Source organism: Manacus vitellinus, unplaced genomic scaffold (genome assembly GCF_001715985.3).
Source record: "Manacus vitellinus isolate BGI_N305 unplaced genomic scaffold, ASM171598v3 scaffold_37_pilon, whole genome shotgun sequence".
Taxonomy (NCBI): Eukaryota; Metazoa; Chordata; class Aves; order Passeriformes; family Pipridae; genus Manacus; species Manacus vitellinus.
The window spans coordinates 5598199-5619762 of NW_021940517.1; the positions used below are offsets into that span (position 1 = coordinate 5598199).

The 21564-nt window shown below is 41.2% G+C and overlaps 1 protein-coding gene across 1 annotated transcript; it reads left to right on the forward strand.

Annotated features, from left to right (window-relative positions):
* Positions 1-92: 92 nt before the first annotated feature.
* On the forward strand, positions 93-20632 carry TAF5L (TATA-box binding protein associated factor 5 like). The gene is made up of 4 exons (XM_029961619.1): positions 93-4525; positions 9252-9356; positions 12130-12854; positions 18687-20632. Exons 1-4 carry the CDS (start codon positions 4384-4386, stop codon positions 19482-19484), a joined length of 1770 nt encoding a protein of 589 aa, XP_029817479.1. The 5' UTR covers positions 93-4383; the 3' UTR covers positions 19485-20632.
* The last annotated feature ends 932 nt before the right edge of the window (positions 20633-21564 follow it).

Here is a 21564-nt window from a genome sequence, read left to right on the forward strand (position 1 = left end):
GACGGCGAGGGGCCGGCAGGCTCCGGCCCGGTGTCACGCCCGCGAGGCCCACATGTCCGGCAGCTCCGCTCGGCCGGGGAAGGGCTGGGTGGTGGAGCTGAGCCCAAGGTGGTGTGAAGTGGGCTGGAGTAAAGCGCCCTGCCCGGGTCGCGTAGAGGAGATCGGACCGGTGAAGCCAGGCGTTCTTGGGCACCGTCTTTGAAGCGGGGGGAAAATAGTGGAATGGGCAAAGCTAAATTCATGGACGGCGAGCTACGTCTACGTCTAAATGCAAATGGATTCTTCTAAAATCACAGCTATTCCTTCTCTGCCTCTTCACGAGTGCCACTGCTCAGGCAAAAGCTTTCTCCGTAGTTCCCGCTATCCTGTTTTCCTCTTTTGCACCATTCCTATGCTGTGTCTCCAAATTAACTTGTCATGTTTACTTGCCCGTTTTTTCTGAATTGCAGCCACTGCATGTGCAACATCCCTTGGCTCTAAGTTTGTGGTTATCTTCGTATTAGTTTATCCTTATCGTGTTTACGCTGAAAATTTTGTAAATCTCAGATTACCCTAATGCCATAAAGTTAAAAATTTGGAGTTAGTATTGTTGGTAGGCCCCAAATTTCACCTGTAGTAGTAAAGGATAAAAGATTGTACTTCCCCATCCACAACTGAGGCCTGAGACACAGTTCTCATTGGAGAATAATCAAAAGCTGCCTCTGTTGTTTTATTTTTTATTGTTTGGGTTTTGATGGGGTTTTTTGGGGTTTTTTTTGGTTTTGTTTTTTTTTTTTAGATTGCTTGTCCTTGGCTCTCTGTTCACAGGTCTTTCCACAGTCTGTTGGAAGAAGTCTGTCTGCTGTCCCAGACTCACAACAGGAGTACAGAGTCTTTAAAAGCGGCATTTCCAATGCTATTTTTCAAGCTCTTTTTGTAGAGTCCATACTGGGATTTTTCCAAGCCATGGAATCTGCCTAAACGTGTACCTGAAATGTAGCATAGGCAGGAAATTTATTTCCTTGGCCCGATGTTTAGTTCATTTCCAGATTTTTTAGGAAGGAGGAACTTGTGATGTAGTTTGTACGATTAGCCTCTGCTCTGCTTCGGTGGTTTTGATTCCTCAAAAAAAATTACCTTAATATCCTTTTTTTCTGTGCTCCAATTTGCAGTATTGCAGAAGATGCTGCCTTGTAGCTGTGCAAAGTCACAATGTGATCTTTCCTCTCTTTCCTTGTGTATTTTGCTTATCAGTAAAAACAGTTAATGTGATTAGTATTTGTTGTTCTCTCTGGCTGTTTGAGAGAAATGAGGCAGCTGAGACTTTCGAACAATTGTTTCAAACTTTCTGCATTTCATGGACACAGAACTCTATACACTTTCAGTTTTCACGTGCTTTTCATATTTTGGAGATTATCTTCAGTGATGAGAAGAAGAGTCTTAAAATTGATGCGAAGTTGAAACAGCAGGCTTGTCCTTTTATGCCTATAAATTCTGCATCGTTGACCTGTTGTGAATTGGCTCAGCTTGAACCCAGCTGAAGGCATTTTGGCAAGCTGTGCATATATTTACTTCATGATATATTCTACTTTTGATGAAGGGCTTGATACAGAATATTTGCAGGAATGTTGATTTTGCTCTTGCACTTTTCATTAATACTTTTTCTGCTTGGGTGACATTGTTCTTTGTAATGCTGAGGGTGCGGTATAAAGGCAAAGCGAATGAAGAAGCCAAGACTGAAATTAAACTAGAGGTGATAGTGTGTCTGATGCCAACGGGTGTTTCTTGGTGAAGATGCATTTCTTGTAAAGTAGTTCCTGTGCTATCGTCTGAGAATAGGGAAAGAGATCTCCATGAGATACTGCTGGTAACATGCACTACTGTGACTGCAGGGCAAGAAACTATACAGATTGCATAATTCAGCAGCAAACACCACCTTACTAGTCTTGACTGAGGAAACTGGGGCTTCCCTGTTTTTCCCAAAGCTCCAAAGAAGCTTGGATTTGAATCAGCTGCCAGCAGCTGCTCCTTTCTCAGGCTCTTCTCTGTTGCTGCTAAAATATCTGATCCTGATGTTAGAATTTGAGACTACTGGGTAACCTACTGCTTTTTTGCCTATCATTTAAAATTTGCCATTTTCTCTGTTGGTCATTGCTCGTTCAGCAGCTTGAAAATGCTGATCATGGTGCTCTTCTTGTTTGTCACTGTCATTTCAAAGGGTCTTCTGGAGTTCTGCATCTTTCACCAGTTTTTGGTTTCTCCAATCCATTACGAGTTTGGGGTATCATCTGTACATGTATGCTGTGCCATAATGAATAAGGGTTTTCTTACCAAATCTAACCTAGCATAAATCGATCCTGTAACTGAAGCAAAAACACTATAGGCAAGGGTATTTCTAAATGCTCCCTCTTTGCATTTGAATCACTGGCCTGAGGCTATTTGCACAGCTCTGACTGGCCAAAACTGCTTCAGAAACATTAAGTTGATTCTGTCCTGTGCCATTTTCCTTTGGATTATAAGATAAATACAACAATCTGGATGCAAACTTTCCAAAACAGTTTCTAGACCTAAAACAAACGTTTAGGAGAGCATCTCAAATACAATTAAGTTCCTACCCAATTCTAAACTGAATGCCAGAGTGCATGTGGAGGCATTTACTTGCACCTGGGCAAGTCATTTGCACGTGAGTCCGTGCTGCTGGCTGAAATGCAGGATGGTAACGTAATACATTGTGAACTTTAGTTAAGAGTGGGTTTAGATGGTCCATCCTTGTCTCCATCTTTCTTCATGGCCTTCATTAGAATTCTGTCTTTGTCACAGTTTTGTGCAGCAGAAAAGGTGTTATATTTGAGACAGTGTAAGTCTCAGATATAATTTCTTTAATTTCAGGGAAGATGAAAAGGAAATTTATTTTTGGAGTGGAAAAAGGTGTGGTTGAAACTCTATTTTATTGGGTCTATCTGGAAATGCTTTGAAAACTCCACACTTGTTGATGACTCCACCCTCAACAGTTACTTAACCTGTGAGAACAAATGGGAACCTTTTTAAGGTTTTCACCAAAGCATATGGGCTTGCAATTCCATGTATCTGTTGGAAGTAACTTTTGCTGAAACCTTGCATCCCCATCCACTTGGAACTAACTTCACAGAAGGCTTATTGTTCTAACAACTGGGATAAGCACTAAAGTGTGCATGGGTATTAGCAAAGCCTCATTTATGATCATATTTTTAAAGCTGTCCTTTTGTTAGGAATATGGTTCTTACAAGGAGGGAAGGGCATCTTTGTCTATCTCTCTCAAAAGGCTGTTTCATCAGATTTAGCTGCCTAAACCAGAAAGCATGTGCACTTGTGAAACACATGCAGGTCATTGGTAGCGAGACTGTAAGGTGTTGAACTCTATCAAGGTAGGCTTTACCTAGTAGTGTGACAGAAAAAAATCCCTGTTGTTTAGTTCTGCTTTATTTGAAGCCTTTTAGGTAATCTAAACTTCTGTGTAAAATCGATGGCTATTGTGAAGGATTGGTGGCAGTCAGGGACTACTCAAATGGCAAGGGAGCTATTGCATTCATCTTACTGAGGTTCCTTTATTACAAGCCAGGGGCTAAAAGCCAGCAGTGAACTCCTTTTGCTTTTGAGATACTAAAAGTGGTGTTTGTGAGGATGGCTTTCAAAATATATATATAAGATAAACCTTCAAAAGATTCTTTTTTCTTTTTGACCTTTGTAGGACATAAGCCTAGATAGATGGAGCCAGGTGACAAAGGCAGAAGGTTCTGCTTTTGTTGTTATTTCCCTGGGGTTTTTTGGGGGGGACTTAACCTGAGCAAAGTGCCAAAAGTTTGGCTCTAACCTTTAAGTTCAGATGATAAGCTATTGCTTCCTGGACTACACAAATAGGTTTGGTATTAAAAGCATTATGTTTATGATATTCTCTTCTTTGTATGTTAGTTTCTCATTCCCCTCTATCTTTTGGAGTTGTTTTGTTGATTGGTCAAGCAAAAGAACCAGAAAATGATTGAAGAATACTTAAACTGCTACTATAAAAACACGAGGAGGAAAAACATTCCCTTTTTATGAGCTATTTTTAACAAAAACAAATGCTTCAGCTCACCACTGCAGTTTTAGTCCAGAATCCTGTTTTTGATTCCACAGTGAAATTAGCAGAAATAGGCAGCAAAACATCTTCAGGGATCTGATACAAAGTCTCTAGGTACGCCTTAGTACTGAGAGGCAAATGCCCGAAGGTTCTGTTTCATACTTCAGTAATGAAGTTGTTTGACTTCAGCAATGAAAATACTGGGCTGTTTGTTTTCTATCAGTATTAATACAACTGTGGTGTAAGTTGATCTTAGCTTATGGTTGCACAGTAAGAGCCTCATCATCTCTTCCTTTTCTTTTGAGGTCATGAAACGCGTACGCACAGAACAGATTCAGATGGCAGTGTCCTGCTACCTCAAGCGCCGTCAGTATGTGGACTCAGAAGGTCCCCTAAAACAAGGGCTGAGGCTGTGTCAGACTGCTGAAGAGATGGCAGCTAATCTCACAGGTAATTCTGTCAAATCTTCCACGGGTACTTGGCAGAGTTGTGTGTATATTGGCAACTGTGTGAATTTGTCTGCGCATATGGACAGCTCTCCTTTTGAAATAAAGAAATTTCTCAGTGTGAAGTTGGCCTGAGTTATGAACTTTTGAATAATGAAAATGTGGATGAAAGTGTAACAAGGTGACATTCATAGTCAGTGAAAGAACAGGCTGAAATACCAGGTTAGGGTAGTGGAAAATACACATGTTGTATCCCAAAGAACATGAAATCTGGTGAGTACTGCTACTTTGGGACAGAGGTGAGAAGAACCTAGATGAAGAATTAAGTAGAAGCAGGAAAATCTGTTGTACCTTTGTTATATCATGTGAAGTGGAAGAGATAAGGCTGTGTCTTTTTCTGGACTAGTCAGCTTTGTAGTGGTGAAAGCACTACTCTGTCACTTGGGGTAAAAAAATCTAAAACCTTCAGTGGAGAGACAGTTTATTTCCCTGCATGCCCTTTCTCCTCTTTCTTAAAGGCTTTTGAATCCTGCCACACCACCTGCTTTTCAAATTGTGTCTGTGACAGTCTGTGTTGTAGTTATTATTTTTGTTACAAGAAATTCTGCTGCTTGAGCACATACAAGTACCAGAAGGATGCAAGCAATGTGGAGGTTATAGAAATTAAATTTACTAGTAAAAGTAATAGAAAGTGCTGGGATAACCTTTGAGTGAAAATGTTTTCTGTTAATGAAACTGCTTAGATTGTGACAGTATCCTAGGCTAAACAGAGTGGTGGAGACCTTAGTTACTTGTGGTACAACTTGTTTTGACAAAACATAAGTTGCTGTATAGCTCTCTTCTTGTGGCTATGTAAGATTGGATGCCAAAATAGCTTTTCCCACCTCTAGACTATTTTACCATAGTTAACAATCCAAAGATAAGTGACTTGTGGGTAAATGTTCAGGCTGACTCTCTCAGGGGCCTGAAGGAAATTTGGTAGTATTTCGTTATTTAGAAGTGACTTAGGTCTTACTAATACTTTTCATTTCCTCACTTTTTTCAGTGTAACTATCAGAAGTTTGTTGCAACTCCGTGAAAAAGTACTGGGGGAAATGGGGAAGGAATGAAACCAAAGTAAAATGCGGACTTGTTTTTTTAGTGGGAGATTTTATGTGAGAAGTGGGTAGAAAGGTCAGTGTTGAAATGGGCTTAGAATGTGATACCAACCATACCAGGTGGCATCATGCAGAAAAAAAGTTTCCATAAAGAGTGTGAATGAGTGTGTGTTTGGGTTTTGTCTTTTTACTATCTTCCACCAAATGTTATTACTAGATTTCATATTAGTCGGTATCCTCTAGCCAGGGTGCGGGTTTTGTGGATGGTGATTCAGAATTTAGTCATCAGTTTTCAATAGAACTGAAAATGGTCTGCTCTCATGTATTCAGCTGCTTACTACTTCTTGTCAAACATGCTCATAATTAGCTGTCAGCGAGCATGCTGCAGTTCCATGAATGACTGTTGAAAAAGCAAAACCCAGCTTCTTATGCTGACAACAGAGGCAGAAAATACTTTTTTCTGCAGTCATCTTAGTTTTGCAAACTGACTAAAAACTGAGCAGACTGTAAAGCCTGCATTGCTTTATTTTGGGGAGAGCGATCAAATATGTTTTTCTGAAAATGTTTTTGGTTTTTCCATAAGAAAACTCACCTTGCTTTTTGTGTTCAGGTCTTTTGTTTGACTTTTAAATTAACTAGCCTGTATAAATGGGAGAGTTGCTTACTTCAGGCTTCAGTTCTGTGATTTCTCTTTCACAGTGTAAAGTGTCCTCAGTTTTGGAAGTAGCTTTGTTTTTCAATTTTACTTCCACATTTCTTCCTCAGTCTCTTCAGTTCAGCCCTTCTTCAGTTCTTCATATGTTTGCTATATCTGTACAGCTGTTTTCACAGAATCACAGAGCAGCCCAGGTTGGAAGGAACCTCAGAAGACCATCTGGCCCAAGTTTTTTTGTGGGAGAGTTAGCCCAGAAGAGATTATCTAGGACCCTGCCCAATCACATCTGCAGCACAGAGCTTCCTTGTGACTATCCTATATTTCTGTAGAAAAGTAGAATAATATTTGAGGACAGAATGAGTGACCAAGGAACAGGTTCCTCTAATATTGCCCATAGGACTGTCTGAAATAATATAAAATTATACATCATCACACTCACTCAAAAGACAAATCAGTTGCTGTTCAACTGCATTTACAGTAGCCACACATTTGTTAGCTGAAAGCAAATCTGGTAGCAAACACACAAAACCAGGAGGGTACTGTCTGTATCCCTGAGTTAGGAGTGAGTTCCTTTCAATCTGCTATCAGGTCACATAGCTGGCTCCACTTACTGGAAGTGAAGTAAAGGAGCAGATGTTTCCAATAGATGTTCCTGTGACCACTGGAGAAGATGAAAAAGAAGCTATGGTAGGTTTATTAATGTATGAGAAGGATATAGCCAGTGTTTTATTTCTACCAGGAAGAAAATATGCTTGAAATTTTACTCGTTTTGGAATCAATTGAGCTCTTGATCCTTTTTGCAATTCTGGTTGGTTGAAAGTTTTGGTAAGGCAAAGACTTGGAATGTAACTTGTTACAGCTGTCTGGTATGTAGGGCTTCATTTACCATTTGCTGGATGGAAATGAGCTCTAGCATTGTTACTGAAAGAATAGGGCATAATGATTGTCCAGTCAGACTATTTCAGGATAGGTAGCCAAAGATGATATTTCGCTTTCTGAAGCATCAAGTACAGCTTCATTTTGGAATTAAGTTGCTTATGCAGAGAAAGTTGTGGCACGGAGGGAACACTTCATAAAGCCAAGGCCAATGAATTGTGCTTTCATGGAGTGAGCAAGGTGTCAAGTCATTCCCATTCCTGCTGAAATGAGACCACCAGAACTCTGAGGAGTTGACCCTTGTATATAATCCTGTGACACAGCATGAGACAGGCTGTCATATTTCTGTTTTTCTTTGCTTTTATAGTGAATAGTATGAGTGAAATTGAAAATTGACACTAAGCATTCTTGAGTTACTACATGTGCATGTCGTTTACTTTTTCATGCTAAATATTGATTATATTAAATTTTAAGTCCAAATAGCAGAGCTTTTTACTTTAGCTGTTAAGTACTACAAATATGTGAGGCTGGAGTTCTTACCAACTTTGAGTTTCAGAAGCAGACAGGCTGTAGAAAGCTCATTGTAGCTGTATCTTTCAGCAAGTTATATTTATTTATTTCCAAACTAATTTAAGATACAGTAGGGTATTGGTGCTGGAATCTGTTTGGGGTTTTTTCCCAAGAGGGAACGATGAGCACAACCCAGCTCTCTGTTTCAAAAGCTGAACTCGGCTTGCCCTTGAGAGTTGGTAAACACACCTCCTATGTTTACATAAGCTGAAGGAAGATAGACCTGTGTCTTACCAGAGAGAGAGAGGGGGAAGAGAATAGCAACAGGCTGCCCCTGTATACCATGTGCTGATCTCTTTCTAATTAGAAGCGTTGAGATGAGCTGGAGGCTGGCCTATCTCTCTTTAGCATGTGAACGTTTGATTATGTTGTTTATAGACTTCCAGGGATGTCAGAGCTGTGCCTCTGTGCATGAGCCAAATGCTGGAACAAAAAAAAACCCCAATCGCTCAGAAGTAGAAAGACAAAGAGAGAGGATGGAAAGTGGTGCAGGCCAGGGGAAACTGAAAGAAATTGAAGTGAAAGTAATAAAAATAGTTTGTGGAGCGAAAAATAGTTACGAATTGAAAAAAAAAAATATGAAAGGAAAATAGTGAAACTGCTTACCCTCTTGTGCTCTTGAAGGGAGGAACTTGTGTTTCTAATCACCGGTATTTCCATATGCTTGGGGTATGTTCATGCATGTCTGTAGACTTGCACAAAGTCCCCTGTTGGATTCCAGGCAGTTAGCAGAACAGCAAAGGTTTACTGCCAGAGAAGGAGAAGCCAATTCCATTTCTAAATAGTTCAGAACCACTTTTACCAGAGTCAGTACTGGTTCTGAAAAACAGTTTAGCACCATCTCAGGAGACCACACCAACTGGGTTTGTGGTCGGTAAACAGCTACCCTTTAACCTAAAATCCTCAGGGAGGAGGGCACGTTTTGATTAAAAACTACTAAGTGTTTGCTTAAAAATTCAGTGCATTTTTACCACCATATCCATGAGACTTAGTAAATTATACTGATTATAATTTGTTGTAAACTATAATGACAGGGACAAGGAATTTGAGAATCTGAGGTAGTGTCACTGCAAACCTTCTGTTTAGGACAGTTGGTGGGACCCACTGATTAAGAAACTATGTTTTGGAGAAACATAGATTGTAGATTGCTTTCCTCGTCCTTTTTGAGTGCAAAGTAGTAAAACTACTGAGTTGTAAAACTCTTAAGGGATCTGTGATGGTGTTAGTCTGAATTTCATGGGAACTTAAGGTTGTATTTGAAAAGTTTAAAAGGTATTCTGGGTGGAGCACATGAGTTGCTGAGATTTTTGGGAGGTGGGGTTTAGCTTTCATTATACTTTCTCATTCATGATCTGTCTAGGTTGTTAATGCCACATTTAGATGCCTTGGACTATGTCATACCTGGGTGGTTTCAAATATGAAATGTCATCTGAGTGGCTGCGTATCTTGAATTTTATGAGAAGCTTTGTTTCCAGACACACATACAAAACTCCTTAAATCCCCATTTAATTTTTACTTATTTTATTTCGCAGTCCAATCTGAGTCTGGTTGTGCCAACGTTGTGTCTGCAGCTCCCTGCCTGGCAGAGCCACAGCAATATGAAGTACAATTTGGACGATTACGCAATTTTCTCACAGGTAAATATGAGGAAACAAGGAAGAGGACAATAGCTGATTTTTTTTTGTCATTTCAGTGAGTAAATATAATAAAATTCAAAATCATGTCTCTAACAATGTTCTGACTTCTAGTTTTGATATTTCAGTTACTACAAATAGAAATGTTTGATTTTTTCGTATTTTGGCTGTTGTCTGTGTGCTGAGTAGCCTTGAATTTTGTAGATGTCTGCTCTTTCTTGTTCAAAGATTTGGCCTTTTAGATCTTCTAGACAACAGCATACATACACAGGACAAGAAGGAAGATTAGTGTTTTATGTGAAAGGCAGGTAACTTAGAAATGAGTGTAGTTCTCTGCTGTCTCCTAATTTAGGAGTTTTAATTTTATCCATAATTAGCTTATTTTTATGGTGGTCTGGATTTTTAAGGGAGAATTTGTTCCCTTAAATTTGTACTGGCTTTGAGACTGGAGGGATATGACAAAGTAAAAAAAATTCTCACTCTGTGGTGATGCCCAAAACAATAATAATTTTTATTTTTTATTATTATTCACTCTTTTTTTTGAAAAGGTTCTCTTGGGAATCTCCTTATTCTTCTACAAGTCTCCAATATGGGAAGAAGAAAGTAGGCAGAATTTTTAGAGAATAATACCAAGGAAAGTGAGGTTGTCACTCCTCCTGCCTTTGGGCACATCAACATTTGTCCAGTGTAGGGATTTGATCCCACTGTGCATAACATCAGGATTAATATTTCTGATAGTTGTTGAAGGGAAGAGAAGCACGCAGGCAGGAAGGCAGAGGCAGAAAATAATGAAGTCTTAGAGCCTTGCTGCCTGCAGCAGTTACACACCTTTGCACTTGAATATTTGAGGTAAATCCCTGTGGTTTAATAGATTTTTTTGAGAAGTATGGTGGCTCTGTTCGGTCACTTAATTGCTTGAGGAAGTGCTAGGCATGGTTTTGGTGTTCAGGTTGGCTGTTTTCATCTTTTTTGTTGTCCCTCTTGCTCTGTTTTGATATCTAACATGTATGAGCTACTTCTTTCTTCATGGGAGTAACTTGCCAGCCAGCCACCAGGCAGAGCAGGACACTTCCCATTTCTGTGATGCCTGCGCCACCGAGGAGTGGGCAGGGGATTAGGGTCACTGAAGAAGTAAACTAACTAGTCTCTAGTTCAACCAACCGCTCAAAGAAGGGCAGGATGAGAGTTTGATCAGGTTGCTCAGAGCCTTTTCCAGTCAGGTTTAGAATATCAAAAGAAGGTACATATTGCTCTGCACCTCTGGGACCCGGCTGCAGGGCTGAGCAATTTGATGAGAATTTCCCTTGCAGCAGCTTGCCTAATGTCCTTCCACTGAGCACCTCCGAGGAGAGGCAGGCTCCTTTTCCTGTGTAGTGTCCCACTCTGTACTGAAGGCAGCAATTGGATACCCCCTTGGTCTTCTCCAGACTAGACAGACCCAGCTCCTGTAACATTTCTTCATATGTTCCTAGGGAATGTTTTCTTCATTCCTTTTTCTGCCAACTTCCCATCTTTTCCCTTTTGTCCCCACTGCACAATGAGGTCCTTCCTCTTGTTGCATTTTTGGACTAGTGCACCTAGAGAGAAAAGACCACCTGCTGGCTGCTTAGAGGTTTTACTACATCCTGACCACTGTTTTCACTGGCTTTGTCCCAGTTTCAGTGGGACAGGAAGGAGAATGATGCTTAAGTATACAAGCATGCCAGACCTACTCTATATTTGCTCATAGAAATGAGAGAGAGAGAGGCACAGTATGGACCAGAGAAAGTCTGGAAGAGTGCTCAGCACAGAGGAAAAATAACCTAATGGAAACGGGGGGAAAAAGGGTATGCATTGGTGAGCGGCAGGAGAGACGAAAAAGCTGAAAAGCAGCAATGCTTTTTCCATTTTAAGGATCGGCAATGCCTATTTGTTTTCCAGTAATTTGGACCATTTGCTCCTCTGGTAGTAACTCATTGCAGCCCTGTATGTTGCCATGGTGTTCTGCTGCAGGGCTCTGCCTCCTCACAGCTTCCTGTAGCTGGCAAACAGCCCCAAGAAGCTGGTGAAGGAAGGGTGGAGCTGTTGCACAGATCAGTCTCTGCAAGGTACAGCACGGCCTAATCGGGGGTTTGTTACGCTGTGTACTAGGAATTACTGCTGGGATTTGCCTTGGCAGAGAGAGAGAAAGCGTGTACATGGGCAGACACAGAAATAAAACAAGAGCATAGCATATTGCAGTACATTTTGGAAACTGTAGCTTCTTTTCCCCTGAGGACAAATTAGTTCCATCCGAAGTACCACATGCAAGTTTTATTGAAGCTAAGAGAAAAAAAGCCAACAAAGCTGAGGCCTTAGCAAGCTAGGTAAATAATTTTGACTTAAACACTTAAATACTATTTTAAATATAATGAATAAATTTTCCAGTTCCTTTATCGCAATAAACAAAGGGCATAGTTTTTCCTCTTAAATAAATGGGGGAAATTCAACTGTCATGTGTTTTAGGAGGTGGTATATTATTAGGTATCCCACACCTAAAAAGAGTTATGAAATCTCTGAATTTTGTTCTGACAAGGTACCTCACTGACTTGACAATCTCTATTGAGGTCTGTAATAGGTACTGTACCGCCTTTAGGTGACAGAAAAGGTTCATTTGGATGTGTCAACAAAAGTCTCCTTTTGCTTGCTCTCTGATGCCACTGTCAAGGCTTTCTCAGTAATCATCCTTGCTCTGTTTTATTCCCAGTAGAAAGAGGATTGAGAAATCATTCAAAGTTTGTTGCTGTTTTTTATATAGATTCAGATTCTCAGCACAGCCATGAAGTGATGCCTCTTCTATATCCCCTCTTCGTCTACCTCCATCTGAACATGGTCCAGAATGGCCTAAAAAGCACAGTGGACAGTTTTTACAGCCGCTTCCATGGCATGTTCTTGCAGAATGCCAGCCAGAAGGATATCATTGAACAGTTGCAGACTACCATGACTATTCAAGATATCCTGTCCAACTTGAAGCTCCGGGCTTTTCTGGACAACAAGTATGTCATCCGCCTTCAAGAGGACAGCTACAACTACCTTCTTCGCTACCTCCAAAGTGACAACAACAATGCCCTGTGCAAAGTTCTGACCTTGCACATTCACCTGGATGTGCAGCCTGCCAAGAGGACTGACTACCAGCTCTATGCTGGTGGGAGCTCCTCGCGCAGCGAGAGCAACGGCCTGGAACCCAGCGATGTGCCAGCTTCCATTCTGCAGAATGAGGCAGCGCTGGATTTATTGCAGGACAGCATTAAACGTGTCAAGGACGGGCCCCCTTCCTTAACGACCATCTGCTTCTATGCCTTCTATAACACAGAGCAGTTGCTGAACACTGCAGAGATTTCACCAAACAGCAAGCTGCTCGCTGCTGGGTTCGATAACTCGTGTGTGAAGCTGTGGAGCCTGCGTTCCAGGAAGTTAAAATCTGAGCCCCACCTTGTTGATGTGTCCCGCATCCGTCTGGCTTGTGACATCCTGGACGAGGAGGTCTGGATGCCCTTTTCTTTTTCCCCTTCTACCCCTTTTGCTGGGCTATTTTGGAAGTGCGTTGTGAAGTATCTAGTAATGTCTTAGGGGACTATGAGGCTGTTCCACAACCTGTCTGCCTTGCTGATGCACAAATTTTATAGCCTAGTCTTGTCCTTATTCTTTCCTGGAGTGGTTGTAAATGCTGCACTGAGGTGCAGTGAGTTTGTGCATGGGTCATAGTTGGCTAGTCCTGGGTGTTATCTTCCTCCTCCAGCTGTCCTTGAACAGATGACAGTAGACAAGCAGCTAAGTAAGGACAGGTGACTAGAGAAGGCTCCCTTTCCTTAGGAGCATGGAGCCTTCTTAGGGGTGGGAAGACGAGTCAAGGAGATATGGACAATAAAAACACAGCACTGAATGAAAACTAGAAGGAAAATAGCTCAGAACAACCAGGCAGAAGGGTGGAGACACAGGAAGAGGAAAATAAAGACAAAGTAAGGAAAGAGCCAAAAGAGTCTGCTCCAGTGCCTAAGTGCAAAACTGCATTTGAGGCATCACCTTAACCAGAGGTGAAGAGTTATCACGGAAAAAATATGCAGAATGTTAAGGAATCCAAAGTGTAGAAACTTGAGAGGCTTTCTACTCTGGAGTGCTGGAGACAAGGTCAGGGATGTGTATACCTTCACTTTCGAGGCCAGATAGCATCTTCTAATTTGCTTTTTTTTTGCCTTCTAGTTACGCCCTTCCTCCCCTCTTGACACAGCTACCTAAGTAGCATCTTATATCTGGTTAGAGATCAAAATTTGTGACTCTTCTGTTTTTTAATCACTCCCCTCTTGAAAAAAAGAAAAGCCTCGTTTGTTCTTGTGTTGAGCATTTAGCAGTAGAAACAGCTTTTTTTCCACTGTTTTTTCTTCTCCTAAAAATACTTAGTGTCAGGGTTCTGTTTATTTTGGAAGAGTGCAGAGAGCTTGGTGTATGCCTGTATGCAGAGATGTGATTAGGGATTGCTTTGTTAGTCAGCTTGAGAACAGGAGGCAGGTACTGAGGTGAGACAGCACAGCAGCATGTTTGCTGCTTCCCAGGTTAACCCTTTCTGCAAAGTGAGCAGGTAAGTGGGTCAGACTAAACCAAGGTGGTACTATGGATTTGTTTTCATTATAACCTGCAAGAGTTCGCAGGACATGTGGCTATTGTCTGTCTTGGAAGCCAAATGTCAATAGCCAGCAACAGAGGAGAATTTGTCTGATAAATCAGTGGGTCACCTTTGGCTCTAGACTATAGAAAAGTGAGATAATGCCAGGTTATCGAGAGTGTGTGTATTAGGTTTTTTTGGTACGTAGGCACATACTTGGGTATTGTACCTGTATTATGAAACAGCCATGGAAGCTTGAGTGCAAATGGCTTTTGTTGGCTATTTGATATTTCATGTATCCTGCAGATTTTGTGCACAGATCTAAAATCAAAAACTGGTTGAAGACCAGCAGGGGTCAAAGTCATCATTGCCCTGAGTAACTTCCACCACTAACAAAACAAATAGTGACCTGAGCAGGACTTGAAAGTTAAGGACGGATACCAACCTGAACACACTGCTGGTTACCAAATGCAAATGAAACCCCTTTGACTACAAAGGAAATAAATTCCATTGTCTGGGAGCCCTAAATGAAAATACAGAGGCACCCATAGGATTGCAGGTGGGGACAGACCAGTACTTGCTTGGGTGCCATGGGAGTGGAAGCCACAGATACTAAGACCAAACCAGACCACCTCAACTGGGCTGCAGTTATCAGTCATGCAGCTCAGTGTGAGCAGGGGCTGTGTTTCAGACTGTCACTGCAGTCTGATTAGCAGCAATTCAGAGGGATAAATCTGATGAAAACTTTGACAAAGAACAAAAATCTTGAATGTGCTTTGACATTACTTTAGTGAGTTCTATAGAACAACTTGTGAGGATGTTAAAATTTGGTTTGGTTGACTTCTGTGTTGTTTAATTAGCTTTGGATATTGTATTTAAATAGTAATGCATGAAATAATTAGTCTTTATCTTGGTTTCTGTTTGCTGCAAACAAATAGGTCCTTCTGTTTATGAAATTATAAAGGTCTAAAATTATGGTAGTTACAGTGGATCTTGTTCAGGCTGGCACTAAAGCTATACCATTGGGTTTAGTTTATTAACTCTTTTTCTATATGTGTGTATACACACGTGCACATATGTGAGGTCGAGACTTGGCAAAAGTGTTAAGAGAACAACATTTTTTCCTAGTCCATGTAGAGCCTTTGTGTCACTAAGGTCAAAATCATTTTCTAGGCATAGTTTTAGTGAATTTTACTCAGTGTGATGCTGCACTGTACTTCACTAGTGTTGTCTTTCCTCTCGGAAACAGGTGAGGCTTACTATTTTGGGATACAGTAGTTCTGTTTTCTTTATAGTAGCATCTCAAAAATGCCACTTTTTAGTCTCTTACTTAAGGTCCAGTATAAAAATGTAGTTTTGCAGCTGTCCAAATGGATTTATTGTCTGCCTCTGCAATTTTGCCATGCTCATCGCTGGTACTACATAACAGCAGAAAATAATGCTCGGTTCCAAGCCGCAAGAGTGGCATCCTTTAAATCCTGTGAATATTTAAGACTTGACCCTTTTTAGCTCTGCTTTTAAGGTTTTGCTTTTAAGTGGCAGTGGTCCTTCAAGTGGTAATGAGCAGGGATGATGCTGACACCTTGTTCAGTGGCAGATGGGAGGGAATTCTGGAAGGAGCAGTAAGAAATGTCTTGCAATGAGAGCCATCCTTCCCCATCTTTTCCTGCTAGGAGATCTCTACTGTAGGCAGGTAAGAAATCTTCCCTTTTGACATCTTAAGAGCACTGGAGGATGAGAAAGATGATGACACCCAGGGAAACCTGTTCCTAGTTACTTAAAAAAAAAAAAAGGGAGTGGTGTGAGATTTTGTTTTGGGTTTTTTTTTGAGGATGTCACTGTTGTTTTTTGAGGCTTACTCATTCCTTTGAGGCTTATGCTGGGTGGAAGACCAAGATAATTTTTGTCAGCTAGATAATGTTTGCTGCTTACATGGTTAAATGTATTAACTATAAATTTTTCTAGGTCCAAGTGCAAAATCCATTACTGATTTAAGCAATAGCTGAGGATTTGGGCAGTTTGTCCATAGGTATGTCATTTAGAAGGTGCTCTGTGTAACAAAACATGCCAACATTTTTGCTCTTTTCAGTTTCTTATTAATATAATTTTTTGGAGTCTTGCACTTGCTCAGGAACATTTTCTGTTCAGTGTTTAAACAGTAAATTTTTTAGCTCACTTCAGTAGTGTGGGTAGGCTTTCCAGTTATATCCTGTTACTTAAAATCTGTTTTGATAGTTCTTTTCAAAATAGGTAGTTCAACTAATAAAATGTAGCTGTTTGTGTGTGTGTGTGTGTGTCTGTAGGTTATTGATTAACATAGACTTATTTAATTTAATTTCTTGTCCATTCCAAGGAAATACAAATAGTTCATGCTAACCTGCAGCAGCAGCCACTTCAGAAGGAGCTGATGGGATCTGGGTATGCCCAGTTGTTTATTATATCCAGGAAACACATTCAAGGTGTGAAATTGAAATCCTGAAAAAATATTATGAAGAGGGATTCCCTGCCTCCCTGTTGATTTATAACACAGATTGCAATCTTTCTATAGCTGCTGCAAATGCACACCACAATGGTGGTAGTAGCTGTGGGATGCAAGCGTGATTGATCTGGTGAAGAAACGTAGCTTGGTTTTGCAAGGAAGTAAATTAGTGGCTGCACTTGCAGCTGCTTTTGTTAATAGGGTCAGCAGATTAACTTGGGTAGGGAGGAAACAGAAAAATGTAGTGACTCAGAAGCACTATAGGTGTACTGTCTTCAGTGAGCAGTGTGCACTTGTTGCGCTAAGTGGGTGTCAAACAGAAGTCAAAGATTTGCTGCCTGTGACCATATAGGAATGTGGGTTTGAATGCTGCAGGAGGTGTTGTCAAATCAGCTGCTACTGTAATACAAGGAAAGAAGAGGAAGTGCGAGTAAGAGAGAAAGAGTATATGCTTGCAGACAGCCTGAGTAGCCTTGTATTACTTCAAATGCATAAAATTAAGTACTCGGACTTGCAAAATTTACAGAAACTGTAGTGCAGTATAGGTAATGGGCTTCCACCGGTAACTCGTCAGGAATCTTATGGTCATAATTAATTAGGCTGTTACCTGCAGCAATTTATACTTTCTCCTTTAATGTTCTCCTTTAATAGCCTAGAGATGCTGTAGATTCCAGCAAGCAATGCTCTATCTGAGGTAGAAAAAGCAATTTGAATATGAATGGGGCTTTGCATGCTGGAGACTGCAGTTTATCTCTGCCTCACCTCCATAGCAAAGATGAAGTTGGCTTCCAGCCACCTCATAAAACTCCCATGAGCACTGACTGCTCTGAAGAGAATTAGTATTGCTAAATGCTGCTTGCTGCCTACTATGTAACATGCCACCGAAATGGAGAAAGACAAGGAGGTTGCTCAGTCAGAGTTTGTTCACTTTTGGTGTGAAGTCTGAAGCCAAAACTGTCTGTGGGTCCTGAGGTCAGAGGGATGGAAGCTGCTCACAACATGTTGACTTCTGCTGGTCAACTGCAGTCCAGCAGCCCTGGGGAATTGAGTTTCCTCTCGGGGCAGGAAGTGCTCCTTCTGCAGGAAACAGGCCAGTTCACTCTGATAATAGTTAAAGGGGCTGCTCACAAACAAAAGGGCATTGTGTTGAATTTGATGTGCAGAGATTCTGTCAATGAGTGTTACTGGTTCAGTACTGAGAAAAAGTGCCTGCCTGACAGCCCTGAGGAAAGGTGGTCTCAACCTACTACACAGGTACACCCCGAGCCATGGTTATCTTGCACTGTCAGTGAGACCACAGCTTGTCAGGCAAGGACACTCTCTTGAGATTTGTTGAAACTTTTGTAGTTTGTAGCCTTTGAGCGTCAAGAGGTGCTACCTGAGTAGGCTTCAGAGGCTCTTACCCATCATGTGGAGATTATTTTAGCATAGCTCACTGAACAGTCTTTAAACATGAAAGCCTTTACTTACCTGCCCTGGTACTTGAATTAGAGAATAACAGGATAAAAAGGTTTCCAGTGCCATCATTTTTGTGATTATTCATCTTTTCCTAACCCAAAATGGATACATTGACCTAAATAAGCTGCACACATTTGCAATTCTTGAAGGGTGTTCTTGAATGGTGAGGATGTGAAAGTATCCTGATGGAGCTTGCACAGGGAAATAAATGTTACAGCCTTACTGGGTTTCTATTCACATGTGGGTTTAAGAAAGAATGTCCAACTTGTCAAATACGCTTTGTCTTGCCATATCCTGCCTTTTGTTTAAGACATCTGTGATTATTTCCCTCTACTGTGAGATTCACTTCCAATAATGACTGCACCAAAAGAGTAGATGCCAAGATCTGTTTCAACATCTTAGCCAAATGTTTAGTATAGCATGAATAGGGACTATGCATATGTTTTTAGCAAAAGGAAAAATGTCATTAAATAGTTATTTTTTCCCTATTTACATGCAGTCCCAGGTAAGATGCCTTCTGGATTGAGTATGAGACCACCCAAAATGAAGATAATGCCATTATAGAAAGTCTTGTCTCACCATCTCTTCCAGCATTCACTTAGATACAGCAAATGCACCAGAAATGTTTGTGTCTCAGAGTTGCACAAACTGTGTGTGCCATGTCTAAAATAACTCCTTCTGTATTAACACCCACCTGTTTTCCTGATGGTGATTCCTGTAGTTGTTGAACAGATAAACATGCTTTCCTTTCTTGTTCCTTTTTCTCCTCCATGACCAGGAGGAAGAGGATGACAGCACAGGCACAGAAATGAAGATCCTGAGAGGACATTGTGGACCTGTGTATAGCACAAGGTTCCTTTCAGACAGTTCAGGACTCTTATCTTGTTCTGAGGACATGTCCATCAGATACTGGGACCTTGGGAGTTTTACAAACACTGTGTTGTACCAAGGGCATGCCTATCCTGTGTGGGATTTGGATATTAGCCCCTGCAGCCTGTACTTTGCCAGTGGTTCCCACGATCGCACTGCGAGGCTCTGGTCGTTTGATCGGACGTACCCACTGCGAATATATGCAGGCCATTTGGCAGACGTAGACTGCGTCAAGTTCCACCCCAATTCCAACTACTTGGCGACGGGCTCCACGGACAAAACTGTGCGCTTGTGGAGCACTCAGCAGGGCAATTCGGTGCGTCTTTTCACCGGGCACCGTGGCCCTGTGCTGGCGCTTGCGTTCTCTCCCAACGGTAAGTATCTGGCATCAGCAGGCGAAGACCAGCGGCTAAAGCTGTGGGATTTGGCATCAGGAACTCTTTACAAAGAACTGAGGGGGCACACGGACAACATAACCAGCCTTACTTTTAGCCCTGACAGTAGTTTGATTGCTTCAGCGTCAATGGACAATTCAGTTCGGGTCTGGGACATTCGGAACACGTACTGCAATGCCCCTGCGGATGGGTCTTCCAGTGAACTGGTTGGTGTATATACCGGGCAAATGAATAATGTACTGAGCGTACAGTTTATGGCCTGTAATCTTCTTCTAGTGACTGGAATTGCACAAGAAAATCAGGAACATTAATTTTTATTTTTTTTTTTTTTAGGGAAGTGGGTGGGTGTATTGAATGTCAGAGTCCATTGCAAGCTGAGATTACTGACTGTGAAACACTTTTCTTCCTTTGCCCCTTGAAAGGCATGTTCAGAGTAATGCAGATGCTTTAAGATGTCACGAAAAGGCCTGTGCTGTTGAACAGAATAAGGAAAAAAGGAGAAGTGATGAAAATACATATACGTTCTAATCTTGTACTTGTAGGAACGAGAAAAAGGGGAGTAAATCCAGTAGCTTGGGGAAACCAAAAGCTTGGTCCAGACAAGTGAAACTGCCAACCAGATAAGCTGCTGACCTGCACTTAAATATCCTGCGTTGATTGATGGGCACATGTTACCTACTGTTAACTGAGGCTCAAGTGTGTGGAGAACTACTGGCCCAGTGTTTTTTGTTTTGTTTTGCTTTTGTTTTCCTGGTATTGCAGAGGACCAGCATTTTTAAGACCCTTCTATTAAAAGAACATTGTGTATATTCTACAGTGATAGTGGTCCTAAATACTACAGCTCTTTATAGCACTTCTGGAATATTTTGGACTAAGTAAGTAGAAAATACGATTGTTCTTTTTTGTAAGGGGATGAAAATCTGACCTCAGTTGGGGCCCATCTCTGCATTGTCATTTGGGTTTGATTCCTGATACTAGCTGTGATATTTGTATTTATGTTCCATTAATTAGGAAATTTTCTGACTCTGGTTGCACTGTGTTTTGAGGATGGGAGGACAGTGGGGGCACAGCAGTGGCTTTAAGGGTAATAAACAACTTGCCTTGTCTGGAGGGAGGGCACAATAGAAATAAAGTGGCTAAGTTTGGACTCCTATTGGAAACAGGGCATGTCAATCCACCACTGCACCTCACAGAAATATTTCCATAAATGGAAGTTGGCAGTCTAGGGAGAGGGTGATGAAGAGAGACACACAAAGTGACATGGGAAAAAATAGTCTTACTAAATTATTGTGTGTACACAGAGGCAGCTCTGCCAGTGTTGGATTCTTCTCAGATGTTGCAATACCGGTTTCATGAACACTTTGTGAGATAAATCATCAGCATTTACAACAAGGATCTGCGGAAAAAGCACGTTCTAGTTTGTCATTTGGAGAGATTAAATATTTCTGCTTTCTGGAAAGAGTTATTTTGTATTTTGTTTTCTATTAAAAGCATTTAGTTTAAAAAGAAAAATAAAAATGGTTTGGTCCCTTTCTGGGAAGTTCACTCCAACTTGCATGGGAAGAAAGCAGCAGCATGTTTCTACACTGCTTGAGCCAGAACCCAGTTGGCACTTGGAGGCTGAATCTGGTGGTCTCGCTCACTTGGTGCATGCTGTTTTGATGTCCCCCTACTGGCTTTCCACAGAGCTGATGTGACAGATCACAGAATAGAGTGTTGTAGGTTGGCTGAAATGCACATGTACAGCTTTACAAGTTGGCTGAAACCCACATGGAAGATCTAGGTACCCCCTGAGGTTGACACTATGCACCAGTACTGCTGCATGACCTTTACTTTGATGTTTTAAAGTGCCTCTTTTGAGCAAATGTCTTCTAGACAGGCTGTTAGTATTAAATGGGAATTCCCTTCAGCTTCCCTCAAATCTTCTGGATTTTCATGAGAAAATTCTCTTGAGAACACCTAAACAATCTGAGAGTTTGGACTACAACTCACAGTTGCTTTTTTTTATTTTATTTTATTGTGTACTTACGCATTGGCAAACCAAAATATTTTATCAGAAAAGTGTTTGACCTTTCTGAGATTAATAACAGCATGAGCTGTGGCACAACTCTGGGAGCACTAGAAACCCCTCTGTACACTTGGAGATAAATGGCACTGCTAATCTCCTGACAGCTGCACATCAAAAGTGTCAAGCAGCTTAACAATCCCAGACCAGCACCAGGAGTTTTGAGGGGGAAAAAAAAGGGTCATGGTTGTATTTCTGGTTCTTCGTGCTATGCACGTCTCCAGAGAGACCTTCTTCTTCAGCTCTGTTGAGCCAATACTGCTCTCCAGACCAGACACATGGTATTCTTCAATCTGCAGTAATCTTTCCAGTTGTTTTGAGTAGTT